General features: G+C 43.2%; 3 protein-coding genes and 1 non-coding gene across 4 annotated transcripts; 3 read left to right on the top strand and 1 right to left on the bottom strand.

The window, feature by feature from the left end:
* Positions 1-3,972: 3,972 nt before the first annotated feature.
* LOC143886069 (uncharacterized) lies at positions 3,973-8,764 on the bottom strand. Its single transcript, XM_077390050.1, has 4 exons — positions 8,566-8,764; positions 4,994-5,100; positions 4,658-4,885; positions 3,973-4,568 (listed from the first exon to the last, which is right to left on the bottom strand). Exons 1-4 carry the CDS (start codon positions 8,762-8,764, stop codon positions 4,104-4,106), a joined length of 999 nt encoding a protein of 332 aa, XP_077246165.1. The 3' UTR covers positions 3,973-4,103.
* Positions 8,765-11,436: 2,672 nt separating this feature from the next.
* LOC143886744 (FRIGIDA-like protein 1) lies at positions 11,437-18,661 on the top strand. Its single transcript, XM_077390850.1, has 3 exons — positions 11,437-12,488; positions 17,395-17,570; positions 17,655-18,661. Exons 1-3 carry the CDS (start codon positions 11,720-11,722, stop codon positions 18,492-18,494), a joined length of 1,785 nt encoding a protein of 594 aa, XP_077246965.1. The 5' UTR covers positions 11,437-11,719; the 3' UTR covers positions 18,495-18,661.
* Positions 15,782-15,870, top strand: LOC143886964 (small nucleolar RNA SNORD96 family). Its single transcript, XR_013253954.1, has one exon. It is a non-coding gene; the product is annotated as a small nucleolar RNA SNORD96 family (small nucleolar RNA).
* Positions 18,662-21,995: 3,334 nt separating the features above from the next.
* On the top strand, positions 21,996-24,207 carry LOC143886068 (uncharacterized). The gene is made up of 2 exons (XM_077390049.1): positions 21,996-23,145; positions 23,600-24,207. Exons 1-2 carry the CDS (start codon positions 21,996-21,998, stop codon positions 24,205-24,207), a joined length of 1,758 nt encoding a protein of 585 aa, XP_077246164.1.
* The last annotated feature ends 540 nt before the right edge of the window (positions 24,208-24,747 follow it).

Raw genomic sequence — 24,747 nt, 5'->3', positions numbered from 1 at the left:
TTTGCTTTTGAAAGGCGACAGGCAATAAAAGAAGAAGTGGAGAGGCTTCTGAAGGCTGACTTCATTCGCGAGATTCGATATCCGGACTGGCTAGCAAATGTAGTCCTAGTCAAGAAGACTAATGGAAAGTGGAGAACCTGCGTCGATTTTACTGATCTGAATAAGGCTTGTCCAAAGGACAGTTATCCGCTCCCGAAGATCGATCAGCTCATCGACGCCACGGCGGGTCATGAACTGTTGAGCTTCATGGACGCCTTCTCCGGATATAACCAGATCAGGATGTACGAATCGGATATACCAAAGACCTCATTCGTCACAGATCAAGGGACTTATTGCTATCGAGTCATGCCCTTCGGCCTCAAAAACGCCGGAGCTACTTACCAAAGGCTGGTGAACAGACTTTTTCAGAACCAGATCGGCCGAAATATGGAAGTGTATGTGGATGATATGCTGGTCAAAAGTCGAAGCGCACAGGACCACGTGTCTGATCTCAGAGAAACATTTCAGGTCCTCAAGAAGCACAACATGAAACTCAACCCCACCAAGTGCACCTTTGGTGTCAGTTCGGGGAAGTTCTTGGGATTCATGGTGAGTCAGCGAGGGATAGAAGCAAATCCCGAGAAGATCAGAGCTGTGATAGAGCTTACCGCCCCAAGAACCATCAGAGAAGTTCAGCGGCTCACGGGAATGATAGCGGCGCTGGGTCGCTTCATCTCCAAATCGGCGGAGAGATGCCTGCCTTTTTTCAGTGCGGTTAAGGGCCTCAAAACTGCGCCCTGGACGGAAGAATGCCAGATTGCCTTCGACGAGCTGAAAAGGTATCTGTCCTCCCCGCCACTATTAACAAAGCCGGAGCCAGGTGAGGAGTTATTTCTATATCTCTCCGTTAGCTCCACGGCACTGGCAGCTGTCCTCGTCCGCGAAGAGCACCGCCAGCAAAAACCAATCTATTATGTCAGCAAGGTTCTTCACGACGCAGAAACAAGGTACCAGCGGGTCGAGAAATTGGCTTACGCGCTGGTAATGGCTGCAAGAAAATTAAGACCGTACTTTCAAGCTCATACTGTAAAGGTCTTGACTGACCAGCCGCTCCGGCAAGTACTCCATCGACCAGATATCTCCGGACGACTTGTGAAATGGGCCGTAGAGCTGAGCGAGTTCGACATCCAGTACGCTCCAAGGCCAGCCATCAAGGCCCAAGTACTGGCAGATTTCGTAGCAGAGTGCACCATCCCCCAACCAGTCGCCGACCCTGAAACGGTACAACTCCCAGTTGCAGAGAAAGCGGTTCCTGACGAATGCATAGCAGAAACTCAGACAGAAATCTTGCAACCCCTGGCAGAGCAGGACTCCATGACCAGCACACCAACTTGGGAAGTATATGTCGACGGTTCTTCAAATAAAAACGGCTGTGGAGCAGGCCTCATCCTCACTGGGCCTGAGGAGTTCACTGCGGATTATGCTCTGAGATTCGGATTCCGTGCGTCCAACAATGAGGCAGAATATGAAGCCCTCCTTGCCGGAATGAACCTAGCAATTCAGACCGGCGCCCGGAAATTAAAAGCATACTGCGACTCACAGCTGGTAGCAAATCAGATCCAAGGGGTCTACGAAGCCCGAGATGAGCGTATGGTTAAGTATCTTGCTAAGGTTCATCAACTCTCCAGCCGGTTTGCCAGTTTCGAGGTCATCAGAATACCACAGACAGAAAATGCCAAAGCAGATGTACTGTCGAAGCTGGCTGCTTCTGGATACACCACTCTTGGAAGCATACGTATGGAATTTCTACAAAGATCTAGCATCGAAAGAGAAGCCGCAGATATAATGCAGGTGGAGAACGAGCCGTGCTGGATGGATGAGATCATTCATTACTTACGGGACGCGAAACTTCCCGAAGATAAGAAGGAAGCCCGTAAGGTGATACAGAGAGCCGCCCGATTCTCCCTCAGCGGTGACATTTTGTATAAAAGGTCCTACACTCTCCCGTACCTGAAGTGTCTGGGACCAAGTAACGCCGCGTACGCATTGCAAGAGACTCATGAAGGAATCTGTGGAGAACATCTGGGGGGCAAAGCCCTGGCGATCAAGGTACTCCTCAGAGGATTGTATTGGCCCACCATACGACAAGACGCGCTGAATCTGGTTAAAAAGTGCGAGAGGTGCCAGAAATTCTCCCCCACCATCCACCAGCCTGCTGTGGCGATGGCCCCAATTATCAGTCCACTCCCTTTTGCAGTATGGGGGATGGACATTCTGGGTCCTTTTCCACCGGCTTCCGGAAAGCGCATATTCGTAGTAGTGGCAATCGACTACTTCACCAAGTGGGTGGAGGCAGAACCTCTAGCCCAGATCACTGAGCAGAATATACAGAATTTCTTCTGGAAGGCAGTGGTCTGCAGATTTGGGATTCCCCGTGCCTTAATCACAGATAACGGCAAACAGTTCGACTGCCGGAACTTTCGGAAGTTCTGCTCTGACCTAAAGATTGAACAGAGATTCACTTCGGTTGCTCACCCCCAGACCAATGGGCAAACGGAAGTAACCAATAGGATCTTGCTTCAAGGGATAAAGAAAAGGCTGGATGAAAAGGCTGGCCGATGGGCAGATGAGCTCTACCATGTTCTGTGGGCTTACTGCACCACTCCTCGCACGACGACTGGTGAATCACCATTCAACCTCTCTTTTGGAACTGAAGCCGTGATACCTGTTGATATAGGCACCCCATCTCCCAGAGTCATCAGTTTCCATGAGCAACTGAACAGCGACGGACTCCGCGCCAACCTCGACTTACTAGAAGAAATCCGGGAGGAATCTCGAATCCGGGTCGCCGCTTATAAGCAGAGGGTGTCGAATTATCACGACTCCAAAATCCGCCCCAGAGAATTCAGGACAGGGGATCTGGTCCTGAGAAAGGCAGCCGTCTCCCAGCCGACGAAAGTAGGGAAACTTTCCCCAACTTGGGAGGGACCCTATCGAGTGAAGGAAGTTATCCGGCCAGGAAGCTACAAGCTAGAGACACTGGAGGAGCACCTATTACCTCATGCATGGAACTCCAAAAACCTCAGGAAATATTATCAGTAGTCGAATTATCCGGCGTGAAAAGGTGATCTTGTAAATTTGTATATTTGTTGTTATGAATAAATAATCTTCTTGCAAATTCAGTGTCATTTTTATATCTGGAAACCCAGTTCACAAAACTTGGGTACTCATTGGAAACCCAGTTCTTAAACTTGGGTACGCACTGGAAACCCAGTTCACAAAACTTGGGTACTCATTGGAAACCCAGTTCTTAAACTTGGGTACGTACTGGAAACCCAGTTCTTAAACTTGGGTACGCACTGGAAACCCAGTTCTTAAACTTGGGTACGCATTGGAAACCCAGTTCTTAAACTTGGGTACGCACTGGAAACCCAGTTCACAAAACTTGGGTACGCACTGGAAACCCAGTTCTTAAACTTGGGTACGCACTGGAAACCCAGTTCACAAAACTTGGGTACTCATTGGAAACCCAGTTCTTAAACTTGGGTACGCACTGGAAACCCAGTTCTTAAACTTGGGTACGCACTGGAAACCCAGTTCACAAAACTTGGGTACTCACTGGAAACCCAGTTCTTAAACTTGGGTACGCACTGGAAACCCAGTTCACAAAACTTGGGTACTCATTGGAAACCCAGTTCTTAAACTTGGGTACTCACTGGAAACCCAGTTCACAAAACTTGGGTACTCACTGGAAACCCAGTTCACAAAACTTGGGTACTCATTGGAAACCCAGTTCTTAAACTTGGGTACTCACTGGAAACCCAGTTCACAAAACTTGGGTACTCAATGGAAACCCAGTTCACAAAACTCGGGTACTTGTTAAAAGACCAGTTCGTCACAATTCGACCATCAACGGCCTCACTCACAGGTTATCAAAATAAAAAGACAAAGTCAAGCAAATCACTCAGTTGAGAAGTATCAGAGACAGACAAATTTCATTGATCAGAATATGTGGGGCCTCGAGGGCCATTACAAAATTCACTTTAAACATGCTGGTAAAAGCTGTAGGGTCTCAAGGACCATTACAAAAAGAGGTCAAAACAAAGACAAAAAAAAAAAAAAATCTAAGCATCTGGAAGAGAGGTGATGTCAGCAGGAGTATCAGCAGGAGTATCTGGCTCCTCATCAGTAATCTTCGGCCTGGCAGGGAGAGTCATGTTCTGCATCAATAGATTTGGATTGCAGGCCTGGAGCTCCTGGAGGCAGTCGTAGTATCCAAGACTGTAAGCCTCGCTCGACAGGCTGAAAAGTTCAGCCTCCTTTGCCTCTGTGGCCTCTTTCACTGCCTTCTCCTGCCTGTCAGTAGCCCTTCCTCTTTGAGCCTCCATGGCTTCAGCAGCCTTGGCCAGTTTCCTCTTCTCTGCGGCCAGATCTTCTTTTAACAACTTCCTCTCCTCCTCTATTCGCCCGATGCTCGTTTGAAGCTCCTGCACCTCAGCGGCCAACTTTCCGTTCACCTCTTCAGATGAAGTAATGGCTTGGGAGAAGCTCTTACTCTTCTCCTTGAGGTCATTATAGTATAGCAAGATCTGAAGAAAGAACAGAAAGAAACAGGCATCAGTATGGTGAAAGGAAGAAATGGGCAGAAAGTTAGCAAATCGAAGCACTACTTCCTTACCTGGTAAGCGGAGGACAACACAGCCTCCTCTCCTGTAGCTGGCGGCTCGTAAAGGACATGTTGCTTGTCCTTCTGCAGCAAACACTTGCTCATAAGCTCTGCTGCTACCCGGCTCTCGCCTAAGGCAGTGTCATCCTTCAGAACGGCCCAATTGGGTCGAAAGACTTGCTCACTAATCCCCGTAGGAGGGCGAGCCCCAGAACCGGCTCCGGTAGAAGCACCACCGGACTTAGAAGAGCCACCGCCCTGAGCAAAGGGGCCTATTAGCTTCACCTTAGTCTTGGGCCTCTGGGATAGGGGAGGAATGCCCTGTGACGGGGCCGGACTCCCCAGCACAGTCGCTTTTCTCTTCTGGCGCTCCTGCTGCGCCTGTTGAGCACCTTCTTGTGCTCGCGGTTGAGCTCCCTGCCTGATTTTCTCGACGGTTGATTGTTTCTTCATCTCTGCAAGACAAATGAGCAGCCAACGGTCAGAAGCAAGTATATAAAAAATAAACAGATTGCATAGACAAGTCTAGCTACATACGTCCTGGAGTCGCGGCACTCACGCCCAGCCCGACCAGAATCGCCTCTTCAGAAAACTCCTTACAACGGATGAGGCCCGATTGCTCGATCTCCTTCCGCATCAAGGCGAATGTTATCCTGTCCTCACCTTCGAGGAGCGGCTTTCGACTCAGTTTTGAGGTATCTGGAGTGTCCCACACTAGAGGGACGGACCAGGGCTCACTGGCCTCCTGATCCACAACATAGAAGAATCTATTCTTCCACGAGTGAATCGACGAAGGAATGCCAGTGATTATCTTCCGTTCAGGGCGCTGGCTAATGTAGATCCAGCCCCCTTCTTTATGCTTCTTCAGGTGTGCACAAGCACGGAACAATGACAAAGTCACACTCCTCTCTAACCGACCGTGGACGAGGTATAAAAACCCAACTAATAATCTCCATGAGTTCGGAGCTACCTGGGCCGGGGCTAGTCCGTAGTAACGTAGCACCGCTGAGAAAAAGGGGTGCAACGGAAACCGGAGTCCTGCCCTCAGTGACTCCTCATAAATACAGAGATCCTGGCTCTCGTTGCAGGCTCTGTCTCCCTCTATAGCTGCCCTCAGTTCAAATCTCGGGGGCACGCAGTATTTATCCCTGATATCTCCCAGCATAGACCTGGTGAGGTAGTTCTCCTCGACTAGAGCTCGCAAGTTGTATTTTGGATCGGCATCCATCCGCGCTCTAGCGATCACCTCCACCGCCCGGCCAGGATGGAATGTTGTGGACGCTTCATTAACGTCGCTCTCAACACTCCCTCCTGCTTGCGGGAGACTGCCAGTCAAGGGAGGAGTGGCATTCAGATCTAAGAACACTTCATCCCTATCCCCTCCGTCGTCACTATCTACAAGGTCTATCCTATCAGACGGACTAGCAAAAAAAGGCTCCTGAGGCATCCTAAACTCCGAAATACTGCTAGTGGAGGACCCCGTACCGGACTCGGAATTGGAAGTACTACCAGACATAGTAAAAGGAAGGGCTGAGAGGAATACCGGTGAGTGGAGCCCTTAACAGATCTTGGAACGCGACTGCGAGCTACGAACTGCGACTACGAACTGCGAACTGCGATCTGCAATCTGTGGACTGCGAGCTGCGAACTGAGAAGTGGAAACTCCCAGAGCAAGAAGAGGAAAAAGATGAAAGGTAAAAAGTAAAAAGTGAAGGGGGGTAAACCTCCTTATATAGTTTTTCAGAGGCGGTGGGGCAATAAATGCGATGCACGCATCTCGAGGCCATCCGGATTGCGCCACGTGTCCCCTATTTATGACGGACACATTCTCCCACCATCAATACGATCAAGCACGCGCGTAAACATTCACGTCCCAAAGATGGATCTCCGCACTCCGCACTCCGCACTCCGCACTCCGCACTCCGCATTCAGTCCGGAAAAAACCGTACTGGATATAACGCGTTCTCACAAGACGACAAAAATCAGTCTGGTCCGCACCGAACTGGCCGCTAGAAGACAAAATTCAGTCCGGAAAAAACCGTACTGGATATAACGCGTTCTCACAAGACGACAAAAATCAGTCCGGTCCGCACCGAACTGGCCGCTAGAAGACAAAATTCAGTCCGGAAAAAACCGTACTGGATATAACGCGTTCTCACAAGACGACAAAAATCAGTCCGGTCCGCACCGAACTGGCCGCTAGAAGACAAAATTCAGTCCGAAAAAAACCGTACTGGATATAACGCGTTCTCACAAGACGACAAAAATCAGTCCGGTCCGCACCGAACTGGCCGCTAGAAGACAAAACTCAGTCCGGAAAAAACCGTACTGGATATAACGCGTTCTATGAAGCATCAGAACCCAGTCCGGTTGAAGCCGTACTCCGGACTGCGGACTGCGGACTCCGGACTGCAAACTCCGGACTGGATATAATGTATTCCGTAAAGCGCCAGGAGCCAGTCCGGTTGAAGCCGTACTCCGGACTACGAACTCCCAACTCCGGACGCCGTACTGCGAACTCCGGACTGGATATAATGTATTCTGTGACGCGCCAGGAGCCAGTCCGGTTGAAGCCGTACGCCGGACTGCGAACTCCGGACTGGATATAATGACTCTGTAATGCGCCAGGAGCCAGTCCGGTTGAAGCCGTACGCCGGACTGCGAACTCCGAACTCCGAACTCCGAACTCCGGACTGCGAACTCCGGACTCCGTGCTAAATTCTTCGATTCACCCCCGAACAACGTCTCCCCATCCAGAAAAACGAGTGATCACACTTTCCCAAGTCCTTCAATGACTTGGAAAACTGGGGGGCAACTGATGGGGTGTGAAAACACCAGCCTCTCACAGGCTGCCACCTGTCCCAGAGTAGGTGAGACTCAGCCTCTCACAGGCTGCCACCTGTTCAGAGTAGGTGAGATCCAGCCTCTCACAGGCTGCCACCTGTCCCAAAGTAGGTAAGACCCAGCCTCTCACAGGCTGCCACCTGTCCCAGAGTAGGTGAGACTCAGCCTCTCACAGGCTGCCACCTGTTCAGAGTAGGTGAGATCCAGCCTCTCACAGGCCGCCACCTGTCCTGGACACCTGTCCAGGACACCTCAACAGATTTTCCCTATAAATAGGGGACTAAAGCTCAGACTAATGGGTAATGCGAAAATTCCTTCTCTCCCTAAACTCTTAAGACATCTCCCCTTCACTCCTGCTCATACTGACTTGAGTGTCGAAGGGCCTGTCCGGAGTAAAACCCGGTCTGGTCTTCTGACCTCGCTTGCCTTGTGCAGGACTAAGCACTCACCGCAGGACTCATACTCAACCTCCCTCGTCGCTCGCTCTCAGCTCTTACGCCACTGCTGTACCTGTTACCGATTTTTGGTCTAACAGTGTCCATCTCCTTGTTATCTTGTGTGCTTGTTACTTGTAGTAGAAGATTGTTTTCCTCCCATAAATATTGACATTATTGTCGAACTATATATGAACTCATGTCTTCATTGTGTGTGGCTTGTTGTGTTTACTATTTCTATTATGTGAGGCATGAGGCATGTAGTAGATTTGTACATGGGTCCTCCAAAACTGTGGGAAGTGATAGTACTTTAATTTGGGCATAGTGTGGTTTCATCCATATTAGATAGTGGTCTTTATTTTCTTTTGGTTTTCTACATTCTGTAGACAGTTTAGTCTTGGTATTCTACATCGTAACCTGCTCTGTAATCAAGGTCAGGGTGCCCACATATTAGAAGTTGAATAGCGTTTCATTTCATGTTGATTGACTAGGCCTTAATGGCAATGCCTCAGTTTTATTTTCTTATCTTTTTCTTCTTCTTTTTATTTTTTTGGGTACTCTGGTTCTTGCACAATCTCTGGCTAGACAGCTATCATGTTCTATGTTTCCTAGTGCCTTAAATACAAGGTTCAGCGTACCTACCCTTCCCTCTAATCAAACTTCTCTCCTGGTTCCTTTGGTTCAGCTTAAGGGCCATTGCCTTACATTCCGCCTTGGCTCTTTCACTCCTCTTATCGAATATCCATTCCTCCGCCCTCGCATTCCCTATAATAGTAGAATCTGTAACCCAATCCCCATTTTCTGCCCTGATTAAATCAGTGCCTTTACTATGGCATTCCATTAAGTATGATTCTCTTGTTGATGATTCTTTTGCTTTGCAGTGATCGAGCAACTATGTCAGATCTCGAGTATCTGAATCAGTTATCCTGATAGCCTTTGTCAAAATGCAGGAGATCCCTTGTCACAACACTTGCGCAAGAAAACAAGAGTGCGAATCCCTATAAAGTACAATGAAGAGAGGAAAATAACTAGCTCTCTTGCCTCTTAGTTCCAAAGCACTTCTCACGCTCAAAGAATGATTACTAGTTGATCCTAGTAGTCTCTCAAAGAAATTCACAAGTTAAGGCACTTGAGAGAAGTTGTGAGTGAAGAATTTGATCAAAGTGAAGATTTTTAGGCAAGTAAATGACCCTAAAAGGAATAGGTAAGCAATTGAGCTGGTTTTAAATGAGCCCAATGACCATATTTATAGAGGGGTGGCAAAACTAGCCGTTACTGGTCTCCCAACAGCTAGTACAGAGGCTTCGTGCGGCGCTCTGTTCAAGCCGTTACACAATTTTTTATTTTGGACAGAACCACTGTGCGGAGCTCCTTGGGATTTCACGGAGGTCCATGGGTGGAGGCGGCTATCTGTTTTCCAATTTTGCTTGGTATTTGCTGATTTTTCAATGAGCCTTGAACTCGCTTTTTACTACTTTCATGGGGTGTCATATTTGTCCAACCAAGTTTGGACACTACCTTGGCCATCCACTAATCCAATTTAGTTTTTTTGAGTTTTTTAATCCCTCTTTGAGGGCCTTATAACTTGAAATTCTAATGAGAGACAATACACAATTTAATTTAACAATAGTAAAAAGGAAAATGATATGGTCATATGGAGATCTAGAGTAGGACCTAAAACGGACCTGCAGTGAAAATCTGCCATGTGTTAAAAGAAAATTTACTTTTTGATATTTTCCAACACTTATGGGCCCATTCGTCTCTTTTCAGATCATATAGGGCCTGTTCAGTTGCGCATGGGAAACGGAAACGGAAAAGAAAATAGCTCTGCTTTCTGTGGAATCTCGCTAATTTGGTCGTTTAGTTGTCCAAGATACAGAAAGCGCTAAGAAACCATTAACTTACGTGGAATCCGACTAATCTGACGTGTCGAGTTAATTTCAGAGACTTAGAATTCGAGTCTAACCCTCGGATACCACCTCACCTCTCACACTCTTCATTCGAAGAAGCACTCGCGAGAAAAAAAATACAGAAACCCTAGCGCGTGATCTTCCACCTGCAGATCGGATTTGCAGACCCTCTCCTCCACTCATCCTCCTTCCCAAAACAGGTACGCCTTCCCAACACTTCACTACCCATCATGTTTTGCATGACGATATGTGCAAAATCTTTGGAGATGAGTTCGCGAAAGGGGCCAGGTCTAGGACGCATGAGAATCCAAGCATAGCAAGTTCGCAGGAGGTCAGTCTTGATGACATTGGGGATGACTTTGCAGATGACCATACCCCCATGTCTCACCACCCACCATCTGCAGAAGCAGATCCCACCAATGGTGGTAGTGAGACATCTCCCTTAAGACGGGCTGGTACCAGACGACAGAGGACTCGCCAGGGTGTGGCACATTTGGACAATATGTCGCATCTCTCAATAAGCACGGACAAGGTTGCCGATGCCCTCACAGGTGTGTATGCCCCTGCTTACCTTGCACAACTTCACGAAGCTATTAGAGGGGTTGGGGTTTTTTCGCAGGATATATTATTGAGGACCACAGAGTACCTCACAATAAATCTATCTCAAGCGCATCTTTTCATCATATCCGAGGAAGAGGAGAGGAGGTCGTACATCCGAATGAAGATGACTCGTTTCATCGGGCAACAGATGGATGATTGAGGGTGGTTATGGTGGTAGTTACGGTTATATGAATAATGCTTTTATGACACTTTTTGGGTGGTGGTTATGGTGGTAGTTACTATTATATGAACTTTATAGTCTTTTATTTTGGATGGTGGTTATTTATTTTGGATATTGGTAGTTATGGTGGTAGCTTTTATTTTGGATGTTGGTAGTTATTTTTATCTGTAATGATCTTTGACATTTGGATGGTGGTTAATGGCAGGCGGTGAATATTTTCTATTTTGACATTTGGATGATGCTTTGACATCTTTTCATCATGTGATATATTGTCTTTTTGTTAGGTGAGTATGAGGAAGCAGAAGTACTATGCTGTCTTTAATGGCAGGAGGCCTGGGATTTACTACACTTGGCTAGAGTGCAATGAGCAAGTTGACAAATTTAGCGGAGCATACTACTGCTCATTTGGGACGTTAGCGGAGGCTCAGTCACAGCTAGACGCATATTTCGAGAGAGCCAGTTACCGAAGCAGCGAAAGGGTCGAGGAAGTGCAAAGGGTAGAGGAGTTGCGAAATGAAAGGGCAGAGGCGGTGCCACAGAAGGTGTTACCATGGGTTTCCCTCTTTCTTGTTGGTTCAATTATATTGCTTTTAAAATCTGCTTCTTAAGTTTTTTTTGAGTATTTATTTGTAGTGTGGACTATTTGGTAGGCTTAGAGGGCATAACTTGCTTTATATGTGGTAAATAGCATATTCTGTGCTGTTTCTTTTTCGTTTCCCTAGCAACTGGATGCACATTTCTGTTGTTTCTTTACATTTTCTTTTCCGTTTTCAAGCAACTGAATGCGCACTCCTACTGTTTTCTTAGCAGTTTATTTTCCTTTCCGTTTCTTCTGCCATGTCATTTTCTTTTCCTTTCCGTTTCCTGCCAGCAACTGAACATGCCCGTAGGGTTACGTTCGTAGGGTTAGGGTTAGCTCCGTTCATACTGTAAGATTTTTCCCGTTCTCCGGCCTTGAGAAATCACGTAAGATTTCGGGCATTAGGGTTTTTGGTCTGCGTATCTGTGAAAAACTACACGTAAGATTTGGACTATTAGGGTTTTTGGTTCTTAGGGTTTCAAATCACGTAACAGATTTCGGCAATTAGGGTTTTGTTCTGCATAAATGGCTTCTTCTACGGATTTCATTTCTACAGCCATCAAATCCATTCCTGCTAAGAAGGAATCTCTTCGAAAAGCTTTCGAAGATCTCCAATCTTATTCCGCCTCTCTCTCCTCTTTCACCCTTCAATGGAAAGATATCGAGGCATACATCGACTCGGTTGAAAAATCGATCAAAAATGGCTTCAAAGAGGTGGAATTGAAGGAGATTGCGAAGGAGATTAAGAAGGAGAAAGTTTCAGTGGAAGAAGAATCAGTAGAGGCGACTCGGCGGGCGGAGCTGAAATCCTTGTGTGAAAAAATGGATGGAAAGGGATTGAAATCTTATATCATGAATAAGAGTAGGAATGTGATTGCGAAAATTCGGAATGAGATTGAGGGGGCTCTTAGGTTCGCTTCTGATCCCGCGAAAATGGTTTTGGATGCCATGGATGGATTCTATAGTTGTGATGATCTGAATTCAAAGGAAGATAAGGATGTAGGATTGGCGGCTATTAGACGTGTTTGCATTATTCTGTTAGAGCGTTTGGTCTTGATATCACCGGAGATTAAGAATCCGGTGAAGGAGAGGGCGATGAAATTGGCACTTGAATGGAAGGGGAAGATTAGTCCAGGGGGTGAAAAACTTATAGAAATTGTTGCTTTTATGCAGATTTTAGCTATATTTGGATTGGTTTCTGCATTTGATGTAGAGGAGTTATTGGAGCTTTTCGTTTTTATTCCTTGGCAGATTGATTTGTTTAAGGCGCTCGATCTTGCTGAGAAAGTTCCTGGTAAGGGGACCTGAGGAATAAACACTTTTAGATTCTGTGTTTTTGTCTTTGTGATTTTTCGTGCTTATCTTGTAGAGGAAATGTTATTTGTACTAGTGAAGATATTCAAAAATTTACTTGTTGGTGCTTTTGTCCTACGAAATTTCTCCTCACATAATAGTTTAAATCTTTGTATGCTAGTAATTTTATTTTTAGTCCACGTCTGTATGTTCAAATATTCATTCATATAATTTTAGTATCTGAACCTTTTATCCAGAACTATTGTCTTTTAGATGCTGTGTCAATTACTTCTGTGTTTTTCTCTTTGTGATTTTTCATGCTTATCTTGTAGAGGAAATGTTATTATGTGATTTCCACTAGTTGGGCTCTTCAAAATTTTGCTTGTGGGTGCTATTCTCCAATGTAATTTCTCCACACATGATAATTTGAATCTCCCTATACTACTAATTTTATTTTAATCAATGTCTGTAAGTTCAATTATTCATTCATCTAATTTTAATATGTAAGCCTTTTGTCCTGAAAGATTCTATCTTTCACCAACCCAATTATCTTAATGGCACTCTCTTGGTGATTTCAGCTGTTGGTAACTAGCTAAAAGTTCCCTTTCCTGTTTTCATATGCAGACCTTCGTTGTTTCTTGATTGTATTTCTTTTTATAGTTGCTGTAGTATGTGATGGGGAAGAATATTTTTTATTTTCTTGAATGGCAATGACGGGGAAGATTTTTCTGGGTGGAATTCTCCTTACCATGTTGGAGCAAACAAACCGTGTTTGTACATTCCTTGGTAAACGTCATTGATAAAGCTCTTTGGAGTTGATGGTCCTTTCTGAGGATATCCTCTTTTACAGAGCGGTCTCATATTACATCGCCTTGGGGAGCAGCGTTGCTGCCATTATCTCTTGGGACCGGCCATGAGGCGCACATTTTGTTTGTGCAATCCTCATTTCCATTGTTTGTCTATTTTAGTTTTTGTTCTTTTTCTTATGCAGAATAAATCACTGTGCATTGTCTCTCGATATTTATGTGCTGTTGATTCTCTTCAGTTTATCGATCTATATTTGGTTGCAATTGCCTTTCTAACGTTTTTCTTGCTCATTTTTTTTGTATTTGTCTGGGTGAAAATCTCTTTACCTTGTTGGGAAAACAAATCGTGTTTGTAGAATCCAAAATAAATGTCACAGATAGAGCTCGGAGTTGTGAAACACATTTTTTCAGTCTGTTGACATCTGCATTATCTTTTTCTATTCATTATTTGGTTCCCTGCTGATCCTTTTTATTGGAATAGATCATTTTCTTATATTTTATATGCAGTCTTTAGATTTGTATATACTGTCTGTGTATGTATATGGGTATACGTATATGTATATGTGTAATATATATATATATATATATATATATATATCTTTTCACATTTCTTCCCTTGTGAATGAGAAGTTGAAAAAGGGGGGCTACGCACATGAGTCGCCAAGTGGACCCGGTGGGCTTTTGGCTATACCACACGCCCGCCACCGGCTAGGCTCGGTTTTGCCGTCCTAGTGTGGCCCGAATCTTTTTCTCTTTTCTTTATTTTTTATTTTAAAGTTCATCAACCTTCGTCCCTTTACGACGACATTAAGAGATTTTTTTTTTCGAATAGCAATGACGGGGAAGATTTTTCGTGGGGAAAGTCTCCTTACCATGTTGGAGCAAATGTCGTGTTTGTACATTCCTCGGTAAACGTCATAGATAAAGCTATTTGGAGTTGATGGTCCTTTCAAAGGATCTCCTCTGTTACTGAGCGGTCTCATATTCCATCGCCTTGGGGAGCAGCGTCGCTGCCATTACCTCCTGGGACTGGCCATGAGACACACATTTCATTTGTACAATCATCATTTATTTTGTTTGTCCTTTTTCAGTTTTAGTTATTTTTCTCATGCAGAATAAATCATTGTGCTTAGTCTTTAGATATTTATGTGTTGTTGATTCTTTGCAGTTTATCGATCTGTATTTGGTTGTAATTGCCTTTATATGTTCTTCTTGATCATTTTTTTAGCATGTGACGGGGAAGATTTTCTGGTTGAAAATCTCCTTACCGTGTTGGAAAAACAAATCGTGTTTGTAGAATCCAAAATAAGCGTCACATATAGAGCTCTTGGAGTTCATGGTCCTTTCTATTGATCTCTTTTGCAGTGCAGTCTCATATTCCAGCTCCTTGAGGAGCATCCTTGCTGCGATTGCCTCCTGGGATTGGTCATGAGACACATTTCCATACTAGAAACGTTTTGTAAAAATCACACCAAAAAATTATGAAAAAGGAAAACAGTAGTACACATTGTAATAAAAATAGAAATAAGTAAAAAATTCTACTAAAAAATTAAATAGGTAAGGAACATATGTAAATAATCTGTATTTGCTTCTAATTTTAATAAAAATTATGAAAAAAGTTTGGTGCATTCCTCACATATTTCTCATGCTTCTCATGTATCTTCGTGTTTCTGTTTTATTTCATGTGTGTTTCCCTTGACGTTTATTATTGTTTCTGTCTTTTTGAAATGTTTTTAATGTGTTTATAAGATGTTTCTTAATGTGTTTATCATATGATTTTCTATTGTTTTTACGTTTCTCGTTTCCCCTTTTTTTTCGCTCTATTCCCTGCTTTCGTTTGGCATTTCGCTTCCTGAATTCGTTTCCCTACCTGGTAACTATGGGTGTAACCAAGGTTTTAAATTTTGACCGAAATCGAAACCCATATTATCCGAAAGGCCAAAACGCAACTCAATTTCGAAATTTCTGTTGAAATTTCATTCTCCTGAAATTTCGGTCCGAAATTTAAGGGATTTCACCAAAAAATCTGGAATCTAATACTTTTCCGAAATTTCCGCCAAGCCGGAAATTTCTATGGAATAAAATATTATTTTATTTGATTTCGTGGATTTTGTCCGAAATTTCAAAATTTCGGCCAAAAATTTCAGTTTCGGTGAGGACCGAAATGCATTCCGAAATTGAAATTTAAAACCTTTGGTGTAACTATGTGTTCAACATATTCAATGAAACAGGTTCCTTTTATCATTTTTTCTTCTTTCCACCCTCCATATACCTAATTCTGTGTAGTCATCTGTGCACTCCTGTTTATCTAGCAACTTTGTGTGTTGAAGAATTCTTTATCTAGCATCCACGTTTGCTCCTTTAGATTTCTTGTGAGGCTTTCTGATTGCCGTTTCATGGAAATATTTCCAATATCTGAGTGCTCCTCCGGTATGGAAAAAGCATCTTGACAATATGGCAGTCTAGGGTCTAGAGTCTTCACATTGTTGGGTAGTGATGAGATCATATTAAAAAACACCTTCTTTCGGGACTGAATGGCTTTTGAAGCCTTGATGTTATTCTTCAATTCTGAGGCCTCTTGTTACTTATTTATGTCCATTGCCTTCATCACGTGTTTGAGTCAACTCAACTCAACTCAACTCAACAAGCCTTTGTCCCAGACTAGTTGGGGTCGGCTAAATGAATCCTTTAGAAAAATTCATCACATGTTTGAGTGATCCTCTTTTTTAATTTGTAAAATCTGGAAAATCTCTCTGATACTTTTGCTGTAGTTTTGTATCTTCTTGTCATTGAGTTGCGTTGCATGAATTCGATTTTGCGTGTCGGGATCCGACACGGATTCGAGGTGTCGGATTCTGCAAACCCCAAAAAGTAGGATTCGTGGATTCGGTAATTTTAAAATAGAATAAAATTTTCAAAATTCAATATATATATATATATATATATATATATATGTAGAGAAAACGGTTCCTACACATATGTGTAGAGAGTTCTCTACACACTAGCTTAAAATACAGTGGGGGCCCACATTGTTTGGGTGATCCAAGCCATCCATTTTAAAGGCCCTCACATAGATAGGGTGTCTACAAAAAATCAGATCCATAGGATCATCCCAACCCTACGATTTGTGGAGGTAAAATGGATGTCTTTAAACCTTTACAAATTAGTCCATTTTTTGCCTCCACAGTTCGAATGGTTAGGATGATCCTATGGATCTGATTTTTTGTGGACACCCTATCTATGTGAGGGCCTTAAAAATGAATGGTTTGGATCACCCAAATAATGTGGCCCCCACTGTATTTTAAGCTAGTGTGTAGATAACTTATCTACACATATGTGTAGGAACCGTTTTCTCATATATGTATGTATATATATATATATATATATATATATATATATATATATATATATATATATATATATATGTATGCATTCATGAAAAATTTGAGGGTCGAGGCGAGTTTTTATCGGGAGAGTCGAAGGGGGGAGGGGGGGGGGGGGGGGGGTCGATGTTTGAGGGTCGAGCTGAGTATTTATCAGGATTCGCATTTTAAAAGAGACAACGATGAGTTGGATTCGCCTGAAAAAAACAGGATTCGTGAGGGACACGACTACGACAAGAATCCGGGTGTGTCCAACGCGAATCCATGTTCGATTTGCTTGTGGAAACGTGTCGACATGGATTCGGCATAGGGGGTCAAAGAATCCATGCAACAATATTTCTCTTACTGAACATTCAACAATCCGATAACTTTTAGGTGTTTTACAGTAGTGGTCTTAAACTCACTCTTGAAATCACCAATCGAGGTTCACTTCTGCTTTGGATAATTATAATTTTCTTTTTATTTTTGAATGAGATTATATGTCAGGTTCCATCCATTCAAATCTTATGTGGCTATATCAAATAGTAAAAAGTCGTCACTAATTGTACGAAGTTTTCATCTCTTGGTGTGATATAGTAGTTGGGTTATTTTTTGAAGATTGTTTTGGGCTTGCTTACCTAGCTTTTTGCTGGAAGAATGAATGAGGAATTTGAGATCTTTGCTCATTAGCTTGTGGATAAGTTCTTCCAGTGACCAGTAAGCTTTTTACTTGTATCAGATTTTGTTCAGAAACTGGCCAGCATGGGGAAGCAGCTTGAAGCTGTTAACTTTGTCTATGCTTTTGAGCTTGTGGATAAGTTCCCTCCAGGACCATTGTTGAAAGCATACTTGAAGGAATCCAAGAAGGTTGCTCAAGAAATCCGAAAAGAGGGCAAGCACTCCGCTACGTCTCAGGTATATAGCATCATTATATAGATTCCCAAAATATTTAAATGTCTTTCCTCTCAGTGATACTATATACTGTCTATTCTGCTACAGAGTGAGGCCATTGCAAAAGAAATTGAAGCTTTGAAAAAAGTAATCAAATCCATAGGGGAATACAAGCTTGAATCTGAATTCGCGTCTATGAATCTTGAGAATCGTATTTCTAAGTTGGAGCAGAAGGCTCAGAATGTAGACAAAGAAGCGCAGAAGGCAGCCAAAAAACGTGCTGCAATGGAAGCTCCCACACCTAAACCCAAGCAACAGCCACCAAAGAAGAAGCCTCGAGCTGCTGCAACAACCACCACTTTTGTCCCCCTTCCCACTGCACCTCAAAGAGCACCCAATCAACAACAACCACAGCCTGGTGGGCCGTCGGTCGATTGGATTCCACCTTACTCTGGTTCAGTTGCGCCTTACTCTGGTTCAGTTGCGCCTTACTCTGGTTCAGTTGCGCCTTACTCTGGTTCAGCTGCGCCTTACTCTGGTTCAGTTGCCCCTTACTCTGGTTCAGCTGCGCCTTACTCTGTTTCAGCTGCCCCTTACTCTGGTTCAGCTGGGCCTTACTCTGGTATGGCAGGACCCGGTACGCCCTACTCTGGTTCAGCTGCACCTTACTCTGGTTCAGCTGCGCCTTACTCTGGTTCAGTTGCCCCTTACTCTGGTTCAGCTGGGCCTTACTCTGGTATGGCAGGACCCGGTACGCCCTATGACCACGCAGGTACCAGTTATCTGGGAGCACCTTTGGGTTATAGTGTCCAATGTAGTCCTCCAAAGTCTCATCTCTACCCTTCCGAACATCTTCTTGGATCTAGTGTGTATGATAATAAGCCAGTGGGTTATAGTGGTTACCCTTTGTCTGGTGGTTTGCCATATCATCCAACATACTACCCTTAGTTTGGTGTGATAAACCAAACATAGAATGTTATTTCTGCTGTTGATATAGGTTGTGACAACTGACAATTATGGTTCTGTATATATAATTGTTACTTTGGCTTAGTTCTTAGCTGCTGTGGATCTTAATTGGATGGGTTATAATCTCCTTTGGGTTTTTATTTGCATTAGATGTGGTCTTTATTTTCATTTAGTTTTGTCCAGTCTATACAGAGCTTAGTCTAGTATTCTACACCAACCTGCTCTGCAATCAAGTTCATGGTGTCCCACATATTAGTAGTTGAATAGGGTTTCATTTGATGTTGATTGACTGGCTGCTTAATGACAATGCCTCAGTTTTCTTTTCTTTTCATCTTTTTGGGCACTCTGGGCTCTCTTCATGGGGTACTTGCACATTCTCTTGCTAGACAGCTGTCATGTTTTGTGTTTCCTAGTGCCTCAATTCAGTTTTATTTACTTGACATTTGGGTGCCACTTCAGCAAAATTCCTTGTTTGGTTGCTAAAGATGTCTCTTGGTTATTCGTTGCTTGTGTGCTGATGAGTCACTGTTCTCCCCCTCCCTATAATAACCAAGCCCAAAACCACACAAAAGGTGGAATTTTGCTTGGAATTATTGCCAATGATGCCCTCTCTCTCTCTCTCTCTCTCTCTCTCTATATATATATATATATATATATATATATATATATATATACTAGTAAAAAACCCCGTGCGATGCACGGGCCAACAAAGAACTGTACGGAGGGTTGATCCAAACCGTCCATGTGATGGAACACAACATAAATAGGTTGTGCCCCAAAAATCATTTCCATAGGCTGATCCTAGCCCTCCAATCTATAGAGGTTTCCATAATATGTTGTTCCTCTTAAATCGGATGGTTAAGATCACCCTATAGATTTTTTTATTAAAAAAGCATAAAGGAGGGGGGTAAGATTGAAATTATGTGGCTTTAATGGGTGCCTTCGTTAAAAAGTATAAAGGAGGGGGTAGGATTGAAAATATGTGGGTTTGTTAAAAAAAGTCAAAAAAAGTGATATGTAATTCTCATAGAATTTTCAAATAATTCAAAAAATCCTTTCCTTTTCTCTTCTCCCGCCCCAAAAATCATTTCCATAGGCTGATCCTAGCCCTCCAATCTATAGAGGTTTCCATATATGTTGTCCCTCTTAAATCGGATGGTTAAGATCACCCTATATATTTTTTATTAAAAAAGCATAAAGGAGGGGGTAAGATTGAAATTATGTGGCTTTAATTGGTGCCTTTGTTAAAAAGTATAAAGGAGAGTGTCGGAGTGAAAATATGTGGGTTGAATGGGTGCCTTAATTAAAAAAGGTAAAAAAAAGTGATGTGTAATTCTCATAGAATTTTCAAATAATTCAAAAAATCCTTTCCTTTTCTCTTCTCCTATATATATTAGTAATGACACCCCCTACCACTACTCTGCTAGGTTGACAACCAAATACTACTTACCATTAATCTCCGACAGTCCGACTCCGAGGTAAGTTCCGGGCAAATCCAATGCTTGTCTCCTCCCTATTGACTACTTATTCCACTACCCTTGGTTCTTTCACTTATTGAATATCCAATACTTGGCTCTCACATTCACTATAACAGGTGCGTGTTTAACCCTGTCCCCAACTTCTGCCCTTACAAAGTAGGAGTTAAATCAATGCCTTTTACTATGATCTGGCTTGACATTCCAATGTTTGATCTCAAATATCAGAATCAGTTATCATAAATGTACAAATGATTATGGGGGTTGCTAGCAACACTGGATCCTGTTTTGTAAAAATGCAGGAGATTCTCTTATCATGAGTCCGTATAAATGTAAAAAACGAGAGTTAAGAATCCCTATAAATGTCAAAAACCATGTAAAGTGACCAAATTGTCGGTCATTTTCAATTGCATCTTTAAGGGGATCCCGCTTTAGCAGTGTTTTCCAATGATTATTGTTGAAACTCTAAATTTCTGTCTTTGATCGGTCTTAGGTTTTATGATTAGTAAGATGTCACAAATTTGTCTCCTTATTTGTATAGCTGCTGAATGTCCAAATGTTGCAAGGTTAGTCTGTTCTTTAATCCAACCTTTACATGCCTTGTATTACTGAAATTTTTGTTGCTCTGTTCTGTGTCCTCTCTGGTGAGCTTCTTTCTGAAAACCAAATCACCATCTCCTAGAATAACTTATTACTATATTTACAGTATCATCCATTGTAAGCTACTTCATTCTCAAAAAAAATAAAAAAATAAAAAATCCATTGTAAGCTACTTGAACCTACATTTCTTTAGAATCAATTAGGGACGTTTGGATATGCGAATTTTCGAATCTTGGATTTCCTCCAAGATGGGAGACGAGCAGAGGAGACCTGCTGTCGTTTTCTGTTTTCTCGTCCTTCTTTCTGTCAGCAGGAGAGCAGGAGATCATCCCATGTTTCCAGGTTTAAGAAATCTCAGCATGGGGGAGAGAGAGATTTCTAAAACCTAGATTTCTTACTTTATATCCAAGATTCTAAAGAGAAGTGAAGCAGTCGGTCTCCTCCTTGTCTTGCCTCCCAACTACGATTTTGGGGAAATCCTAGATTCTAAAATCCGTGTATCCAAACGTCCCCTTAGTTTCAGCCAGCCTTGCCCCGTTTGGGTGAACAGTGGATCAACCATAATTTCTCACCTTAGAGCCCAGGTCAATTTGGGCACGTTTAGGTTTGTTCAGTGTTGGATTTACAATTGGTATATATGCCTTGCAGGACTGCAGGAGTCATCAACATCCACTGCACAGCACGCACTTCTACTAATACATTGGTTAATGGTGCCTTCCAGGAGTAATCAACAAGAGGTTTTATAAACTACTGCCAACTGGGCTTTACCAGTAGAGTTTTCATTTTGAAGAATATAGTATTTCATAATAGCATTGAGATAGAGGATCCTGAGCAGTAGATAGAAAGAGTGCATAGACTAAAGTTTTCCATGGCGGTTATTTCTCACCCTTTGCTTCTTTTTCATCTTTCCAACTTCTACACCAGGAAGAGACCAACAGCAACAACGATAGTAGGAGAAGCTATTTACAAGATCCTAACTCACCAATGGAAGCTAGGATCTCCGGTCTTCTATTAGAAATTTTAAAGTCGAAAGTGTTTTTTGAACCCAAAATTTGGAGGGAAGATTCAGAATTGGAATCTACCTTTTTGCTTTTCAAAAATCTTCATTTTCTTCTTCAGAAGAGAGACGGGATCGAAAGGTCTGGGACATCAATAGTAATTGAGACAATTGATCTTGTAGACCATCATGAGGTGACCCATATGTTCGCGGCCCCATATGCGCACGCTTTGGTCCGAATTCTTATGAGGATTTCCTCGGTTCCCTTACCAAACTTGAACAAAAATCAACAGTGGCAGAATATGAAGACCGTTTCGAACAACTGGCGAATCTAACCAAGGATCTTCCGGAGAGTTTTATGTTAGTTGCTTCCTTAGCGGTCTCAAAGATTAAATACGGACTAGTGTGCAAATGTTTAAGCCTAAAACGGTGTTGCAAGCAGTTGGATTAGCTAAGTTGCAAGAAGAGAATCATGAGGCGTTGTCAAAGAAGCAAAGAATAGGAGCAAGCAAAGTTGTGGCGCAGATTAGCGGTCAAGCCAAACAACCGATTGGAACTACTACTCCAATTGTGAAGAAGTTGACACAGGCTGAGATGAAGGAAAGGCGAGATAGAGGGTTGTGCTACAATTGCGATGAGCGCTACACCCCGGGACACCGTTGCAAAAGACAACAGATATTTATGTTGGACCTTGAACAAGATGGAAGTGATGGTGAAGAATTGGTCGAACCCGAACAACAAATCAGTGGTGAATCGGAGGAACCTCAAATTTCCGTGCATGCTCTTTCCGGGTCCACATCCCATCAAACAATGCGAATTCGGGGCTACATTAAGAGGCAGCCGATTATTATTTTGATCGACTCCGGGAGCACCCACAATTTTTTAGATCCGGGAATGGCAAAAAGGCCAACTTGTGAGGTACAAAAATCTCAACCATTGAAAGTTGTAGTGGCTGATGGTGGAAAAGTTACAAGCATGGCTGAATGCAAAGGGTTGAAATGGGTGATGCAAGGAACTATTTTTCAAACTGACGTCAAGTTGTTGCCACTTGGGGGTTGTGATTTAGTGTTAGGGATCCAATGGTTAGCAACTTTGGGACCAGCAGTTTGGGATTTTTCAAGGTTAAGAATGGAGTTTACATTACAAGGTCGGAAGCATACACTACGTGGTGGCAAAGAAAGGCTAGTGAAGATGGTTGGGTCTCAACGCATGAACCATATTTTGAAGAAAGGAAATATGGCCACTATGGCCCAACTTTTTACAACTACAACCAGTCATGATGACACCATGCTTGACAAGGAGATGGAAGAGCTCTTAAGTGAGCTCTCTGATGTTTTTAATGAGCCAAGTGGACTACCACCGCCACGGGCCAAGGATCATCGCATTCCTCTCAGAACTAGCACCTCACCCGTTAATGTAAGACCATACAGATATCCATACGTCCAGAAAAATGAAATCGAAAGATTAATGAAGGAGATGTTGGAAGCTGGAATTGTTTGGCCAAGTACTAGTCCATTCTCATCACCTATCATCTTAGTACGGAAAAAGGATGGATTGTGGCGTATGTGCGTCGATTATCGTGGGCTATATAAAGTGACAGTAAAAGATAAATTTCCGATGCCGATAATAGACAGACTACTGGACTAATTGCACGGAGCAAAATACTTTTCAAAGTTGGATCTGAGATCAGGATATCATCAAATCCGGGTGCACACCGATGATGACCACAAAACTGCCTTTCGAACTCATGAAGGGAATTATGAATTCTTAGTAATGCCATTTGGACTGACTAATGCCCCATCAACTTTTCAAAGCCTAATGAACGAGGTATTTCGTCCATATCTGCGCAAGTTCGTTTTAGTTTTCTTTGATGACATTTTAGTTTTCAATTCTACTTGGTCAGAGCATTTACAGTGTGTGAAGAAAACTATAGAAATTCTACGTGAAAACAGTTTATATGTAAAGAGATCAAAATGCTTGTTTGGAAAACCCGAGTTGGAATACTTGAGGTGCAGGTGTTTCTGTTGACCCAACAAAGATTTCCAGCATGACCTCATGGCCAAAGCCAAAAACTTTGAAGGCTTTGCGAGGCTTTCTAGGCCTCACCGGATATTACGGACGTTTTGTAAAAAATTATGGGAAAATTAGTAAGCCATTGACAGAGATGCTCAAGAAAGATAGTTTCAAGTGGTCCGCTGAGGCAGAAAAGGCATTTGAAGATCTTAAAACTGCAGTGACATCAATTCCAGTATTGGCATTACCAGACTTCTCCAAGCCGTTCATGGTTGAATGCGATGCCTCCGGTGTAGGGATTGGTGGTGCGTTGGCTCAAAACGGTCGTCCCATTGCTTTTACTTGCCGGGCACTATCTAGTCGACATCGTGGTCTTTCTACATATGAAAAAGAACTCATGGCAGTTGTGCATGCAGTTACGAAATGGAGACAATATTTAGTGGGGAGAAGGTTCCAGATTTGTACTGATCATTTAAGTCTCAAATTCTTGCTGGAGCAACGAGTGATGACACTGCTACAACAAAAATGGCTAGCAAAACTGTTGGGGTATGATTATGAGATCATCTATTGGCGTGGGAAGGAAAATTTGGCGGCAGATGCACTCTCATGACAACCTGGAGATTGAGAATATCACAGTCATGGCTATAACCTTTCCTTGTCATGAATGAGTGGAGAAAGTGAAGGATGAGTGGCAGACTGATCCAGAATTAAAGGAACTCATCCAACGGCTTAATGAGGATCCGACAATCCTCTCCAATCTCAAGTGGGAAAACAACAAATTAAGATACAAAGGGAGACTTGTGGTGAGCTTCGTATCTCCGCTAAGGTTTGAAATTTTAACGGCTCTTCATGCAAGTCCGGAAGGAGGTCACGAAGGAATACACAAGACACAGAAACGGGCCTGTCGTTTGTTTTATTGGCGGCAAATGAAAAAAGATATCAGGCGGTTCATAACCGAGTGTGAAATTTGCCAACGGAATAAAAATGAAACTGTGGCTTCGCCATGACTGTTACAACCACTACCGATGCCAGAGCGAAGTTGGAGTGACATAGCAATGGATTTTGTGGAGGGTTTGCCGGTATCACAGGGCAAAAGTGTCATATGGGTGGTGGTTGACAGACTTAGTAAGTATGCCCATTTCGTTGCGTT

Source organism: Tasmannia lanceolata, unplaced genomic scaffold, assembly GCF_043159265.1.
Source record: "Tasmannia lanceolata isolate RefF3 unplaced genomic scaffold, GAP_Taslan_0.1 ptg000011l, whole genome shotgun sequence".
Lineage (NCBI taxonomy): Eukaryota > Viridiplantae > Streptophyta > Magnoliopsida > Canellales > Winteraceae > Tasmannia > Tasmannia lanceolata.
The sequence above is the reverse complement of the archived record's forward strand: the minus strand, read 5'-3'. Positions and strand labels throughout refer to the sequence as shown.

Excerpts from the sequence above, each read along its gene's own strand:
- LOC143886068 (XM_077390049.1), top strand. The coding sequence starts at position 21,996 with ATGTTTAAGCCTAAAACGGTGTTGCAAGCAGTTGGATTAGCTAAGTTG. Across the intron at positions 23,146-23,599 it reads GAAAAAGGATGGATTGTGGC|GTGTTTCTGTTGACCCAACA; the intron begins GTATGTGCGTCG and ends CTTGAGGTGCAG.
- LOC143886069 (XM_077390050.1), bottom strand. The coding sequence starts at position 8,764 with ATGGAATGCCATAGTAAAGGCACTGATTTAATCAGGGCAGAAAATGGG. Across the intron at positions 5,101-8,565 it reads AAGTTTGATTAGAGGGAAGG|AGATGAAGAAACAATCAACC; the intron begins GTAGGTACGCTG and ends TTTGTCTTGCAG. Across the intron at positions 4,569-4,657 it reads TGTTGTCCTCCGCTTACCAG|ATCTTGCTATACTATAATGA; the intron begins GTAAGGAAGTAG and ends TTCTTTCTTCAG.
- LOC143886744 (XM_077390850.1), top strand. The coding sequence starts at position 11,720 with ATGGCTTCTTCTACGGATTTCATTTCTACAGCCATCAAATCCATTCCT. Across the intron at positions 12,489-17,394 it reads TCTTGCTGAGAAAGTTCCTG|ATTTTGTTCAGAAACTGGCC; the intron begins GTAAGGGGACCT and ends TACTTGTATCAG. Across the intron at positions 17,571-17,654 it reads AGCACTCCGCTACGTCTCAG|AGTGAGGCCATTGCAAAAGA; the intron begins GTATATAGCATC and ends ATTCTGCTACAG.